General features: G+C 30.5%; 1 protein-coding gene across 18 annotated transcripts in view; it reads left to right on the plus strand.

The window, feature by feature from the left end:
* Positions 1-6,000, plus strand: part of LOC148303202 (CUGBP Elav-like family member 1-A) — a 243,821-nt gene that overhangs the window by 167,278 nt on the left and 70,543 nt on the right. For all 18 annotated transcript variants that reach the window (XM_088270303.1, XM_088270304.1, XM_088270305.1 and 15 more), the window contains 2 exons: positions 2,869-2,989; positions 4,153-4,235. In XM_088270303.1, the coding sequence (XP_088126429.1) occupies positions 2,869-2,989; positions 4,153-4,235 (204 nt within the window). The remainder of the gene's footprint in view (positions 1-2,868; positions 2,990-4,152; positions 4,236-6,000) is intronic.

Genomic DNA, 6,000 nt, shown 5'->3' on the forward strand with positions numbered 1-6,000 from the left:
ATTCATAAATAAATTTTAATTTTTTAATCATTATTGAACTCATTTAACGGCAAATGTTATTATCGAATCTCATAACAATAAAATACACAAGTCAATTTTTATTTTTAAAAAATCCGAACAAAATAGTACGTTTTGTATCAAATTTGAAATGAGAAGTTTTACCTAGAATATATTAATATATTTGAAAAGACATTTTGTTTGAATATTACAAATTGAAATTTTCATATGAAATAACCAAAAAAAATAAATTGAATGCTGAATGTACCAGAAATTTGGCTTTCGTCCAACCCAACGTCATGATTTGCCCTACCGTCTGATCAAGATACCGCCCTCCGTACCGTACATAGAAACTCGTACTTCTACCCTCGACTGTTTTATCTCTTTAGTCGACCCATTCTACTCCCAAAAAGACTAACATGTTTTCTACAACTATGTCCACTAATTTAGTCTAAGCTCTTCGTCCGCATTTCTCTTCGACAAAGTTATACTAAAGAGAAAAAGATTGTTCAACATACCTATTGTTTTGTTCTCTTCTGCTCTCAAAAAAGTATTTATCTTAATAAAGAAAAGTCCCTTTGCGTTTAATGATTTTTTTAAATCATGTTTTGACAGGTTTTATTAACTAAATGAAATATTTTTCAAAGTTTTATCCTTTGTTTATCAAATTATAAAATAAATGGAAAAACTTTTTACATTTTCAAGGAACAATTCGTGTGTTGTTTGATGTAGTTAATCAATAACTTTATCTGGTTACTAAGTACTTATCTTTTATTACGAAATCAATAATTTTATCTATGAGAAATATTATTAATGTTTTTTTGGGGTATAATATTATTGTACAGTTTCAAATAAAACTTGGATATACAATACGTTCATTAAAAATAATGTTTCTGTTATTGGAAATTCAAATATTGTCTTTAGTACAAATGAAGCTAGCAAAGAAGTAGCAGTCCTTTGTTTTCCTTGAAAAAATGCTTATGGTGAAGATATTTTTTTCAGGGAGTTCCTGTTTAATTTGACATATTGTCTTCTTCTTCTTCTAACCCTTATCCACACTCAATGGTGCATAAGGCACTGCATCGTGTTGACGCAGTGTTTTCTTGAACGTTACTTACATAATGGCAAGGTGATCACTGCTACGATTCAGTGACTATATATTTATTTTAACCCTCTCACCCTGGGAATTGAAACCGGGACCTCCAGCACGGTAACTAAACACGCTAACCATTACACTACGGAGGCGGAAAAAGTCAAAGTACAAAATATAAATTTTGTTTATTTTTTATTTTTTAATATTTTTACAACATAATGTCGATTCATCCATCAAATCCATCCATTGCTGAAATCAATATGTTTATTTTGTGGCTTTTTTCAATCATTAAAAAGTACACATTTGGTAAAAACCTCGTTTTAAAATTACCATAAACAATTTCACAAAACATTGATGAGATATTTCAACCGACCGTATAAATCCACATTCCCTGTTAATTATACAAAAACAATATTACCTGAATATTGAACATGTTCGGACAATCGCTGTTGTTTCACTTTTATGTTATGTAGGCAAAATAACCACACGAGACGTGAGCACTTTTATGTTTTTTTGAAAATGAAGTTACATATTTTAAATAATTTCCTTATATCACAATTAAAATTTAAAAAATATATGGATAAAGTATTGAATGGTTAAACGTTACTTTCCATGATTTTATATTGCGTGATATAATAAAATATTTTTTTAAAACCTGCAATTACGTATTTTTAAACTTACATGTTTACAAAATTTTAACATTTCTTTCATTTTATTTTATTGTTTTTATATTATTTGCAGTTATATGATTGATCGGGTGAAATTTATTAAATACTTTATCATAATTGAGACTTCATTGATAAAATTGGTCGACTGTCAAATATTTGAAATATATTTACGTTACCAAGCCTTCGTTTCGAATTTTCCGGTAATGGAATTTTGTAATGGAAGTATTTCGAATTAAAAATCTATTCAATAGATGGACGAAGGTTAAAATTACAATCGATTTTAAACGAAACATTGTCTAAACATGACACACCACAGCCAAATTAAAATGACTAAAAAAATAGTTATTCGAATTTTCACTTTACGCCTTGAATTAGAACATTTTTTTTGTTGTTACTTTTTTGATAAAATAAAATAATACATGGATAAAGTCATTGAAGGCGTTATTGTTTTAAAATACATTGTACCAATTATTATTTTTAAATGGAAGGCTGAAAAAGATTCAATGATTGGAAGGATCTCAATTTTCATGCCAAAATTGTGTATTTTTTATAACAATTTGTTTATTAAAATTGTAGGCATAAATGTATTCGAGAAGAACTAAGAGACGCAGTTCATTAATTTTAAATATTTACAATATTGTCCCCACCACATGCAACTAAAATCGTATATAAGGGGTGGAGGACCAATATTTTCGTGCTCAGATTAGATTAATATTCAAACGTGTATACGTCGCGCTCGCTCCTTTTCTATTGGTGTCGCTTTGTTCTTCTCGTCCTAATAAGTGTTATAATTTTCGATATATTGGTGTCCCTTTGCTCTTCTCGTCTTGATAATTTTGTAATTTTTGATAAATAAATAATTGACTTTCATTTGCGCGTTTCTGTCTTCCTCATCACAAGTGTTCCAGTACCATTAGACGAAACACTCAATATACGCCCAAATAGCACTTCTGTAGCGTTATATGTAAAAGTAATTCTATATTTAGAGGTTAATTTTTTAAATGCAAAAACATTATAACAATATTTCTATATAAATACGAATCTCCTATTAACTTGATTTATGACTATTGAGGTATAAAGTTTTCACTATTTATTTTTCATCCATTTCAGATGTTCGTCGGGCAGGTGCCGCGCTCGATGGACGAAAATGACCTGCGGCAAATGTTCGAGGAGTTTGGGAAGGTGCATCAGATCAACGTCCTCCGAGACAAGGTCACAGGCGCCAGCAAAGGTTAGCCTCCTCCGCCATTCGCACATTCATCTTGTAAATAAAACATCACTCCAGAATCTCGACTCTAGAATTCTTTATACTTTAATTAAATTTGTATTATCTAAAGCGACTGAATTATTCTCTCAGCGTAATTTAAGGCTTTTTGTATCTGCAAGAAACACAGTTTTCAGGCTTTCTCTTTGAAACAGTTATTTAAAACCTTTTAATCTAAAAATTTTGTTTTTTTAAATCTCTAAGCCTTGATTTTTTTGTAATTGTAGTTATTTTTCTATAAAATAAATATATATATTATATGTGATGGAAAAATATTTTGCCAAAAAAGTTAATGTTTTATAAATTTTACATGTATTATAGGTGTTTTTTATGTTTCAGTTTGTATTTTTGAATAGTTTTTAAAACTCATTTTATATTATCATTTCAATGTTGTTTTTTTTATTGATGTACAAGAACTAATACCTAATACAGGGTTACTATTTGTCCCGATATGTCGAAACATGTTACCTTTTACAGTGGTGTCTCAACGTCCCAACGACCCAGAAATATCCCAAAAAATCATGAATTTTAGTTAAATGATTGCCTAAGATTTGAATGATTGAAGCAAAAGTTTTCAATTTCATTGTCAACACAAAAAATATAGAAGCATGAATTTTTCTTCCCATCTACTTTGTTTTTGGTTATAAAATAAATACACACCTCTTTATAAATATTTTTCGATCATGAAAAACTGAAAATAAAAAAGTTTTGAAGCCGAAGACAATTATTTTTTGGTCATCGATATTCCGAAATATTCCGTTGGGATTTCGAAAACTTTTTTTTTTAAACTGAAGGTAATATGATTTTCAAATATGTTTTATTTGTACAATGTAGTTGCTTTTTACATCCAAATGTTATCGTAGCATGTTTTATATATCCACAAAGGGACATTTTTATATATTGTGTAATTCTAGTAGGCTTTCTAGTGCAATCGTCGTAAGACTAACTAAAGTTGAACGAATGTATATTCATTAGATCACCAATATACTCAATGTCCACGCCCCGCCACTGTTTGCTGTGTGACGTCACGAGTTTCACGAGCAGAGTGTGTGACTCTCCCCGTCTCCGTGTCTCAATGTTTGTGTGTACGTTGTTGTTAAAGGAACATGTTTGTTTGTAACTTGTTGCAGGGTGCTGTTTTGTGACGTTTTTCACGCGCAAAGCGGCGCTGAGAGCGCAGGATGCGTTACACAATATCAAAACGCTTGGAGGGGTGAGTTGTGCTCGTTTTATCATTGAAATGTATCGGACACCTCCGGGTTGAACTGTTGCTTGTAATAATCGTGTTCAGTAATCGACTTTTTATGCTCTAGAAAAATATTCATTTTTTAACAGGTAGGTTTAAAGAACATAATTACGATAGTGGAAGTAAATTAATGAATTAATATAATTTGAACTAACCGTCAGTTTTCCATTTAATACTATCCCAATTAATTCAGATGTATGTTTAAATATATATATATATATATATATATATATATATATATATATATATATAGTGAAAAAATCTCATATTTGAAAAGCAGAAAGACATTTTTCGGCTTAGTAAAAATGTGAATTTATTGCGTAAATGTCACGAAGCAAAAAATCAAATCGTTATTTTGACAGTAACGATTTTTACTTTCAAACTAACTATATGAAGGAACATGTTCAAGAAAAGGTCTGCATACTTGCAGTTACAAAAGTCTCTTGTTTATAATGCATATGTATTCATCATGCCGTCTCTTTTGATAGTTTTTTTTAAACTTCTGTGGTGAAAACCGATATTTTTTAAACTTTATTGTGACATGTGTTTTAATACACTTAACCCAGTCAAAATATCAAATTACTATATCATCTTTATCCGCCTCCGTAGTGTAATGGTCAGCACGCTCGGCTACCGTTCTGGAGGTCCCGGGTTCGATTCCCAAGGGGGGTAAAATAAATATAAGTGATTTTTTCACTATAATATTTATTCAATATTATTACCCTGGACTGGTACCTGAAGCGGAGGGCTGATCACCTTTCCTTCATGTGTAAACGATCAAGATAACACTGCGTTTATATGGCGCAGTGCCCTATGCATCATTGGGGTGCGGATAAGGGTTTACATATCATCTTTATTTCAGTATACACACTTAATATATATTTTTTTAAACATATTGAAACGTCGAGAGTTGTGTTTGTTTCAGAAACCATTTAAAGTATATATTATGATTTTGTGTTGTTACTTTCAAAGCATGTGCTAGAAAGTTAAATTTTGTATGTAACATTGTTACGCATAACGCAGGTTATAATGACTTGGGTTAAGCGATAGTTGTTCCATAGTATGTTAAACTACGTATTTAAGCGCCAACTAATATGTCGATAATTGTTTAAGTGCGCTCGTAAAAATGTGTTGTTTTCTTAAGTTTTTGTGAAGCAAGCATGGATATATTAGTGCTGTTCGCTTGTTTAAAGTAGTTAGCAGTAAATTATGTGTTTTTAATTTTGAAGTAAATGGATAGTTATGATTTCAGTAACCGTTGCAGTTGATTCTTTATAAAAAGCAAAATTAAATAAAGCAATTTTTTCATTAAATCTTACTTGGGTGAATGAACATAAAATCTTCAATGTACCAACAACAACAAAAATCAAAAACTTCTGCATAAAATATACATATCGTAGTCGTACAGGAGAAAGTGACCGACCAACAGCACGTAAAACGTTCAGGAGGGCCATTTAAGTCACCTTTGCTTGGCAAGAAAATAAACAGTTAGTCATTTTTAACAAGTCAATATATTATACTTCCAAGTTTAAAATCCTTTGGATTTTTTTTAGGGCAATATTAAGCTGGTGATATATCAAATAGTCAATGATCATGTTATTGTAAAAAATTATCTTGGTCCCTTTCTCGTGTATGACAACGATATTTACAACAAAAATGCAATGTCCTCTGCTTATTCAACGAATATTCACAATAGTGTTTAGTAAAGCTGGACTCGCACATGTATCGCGAA

The sequence above is a fragment of the Brachycentrus maculatus genome, unplaced genomic scaffold, assembly GCF_059751285.1.
Source record: "Brachycentrus maculatus isolate JH-2025_06_01 unplaced genomic scaffold, ASM5975128v1 h1tg000378l, whole genome shotgun sequence".
NCBI lineage: Eukaryota > Metazoa > Arthropoda > Insecta > Trichoptera > Brachycentridae > Brachycentrus > Brachycentrus maculatus.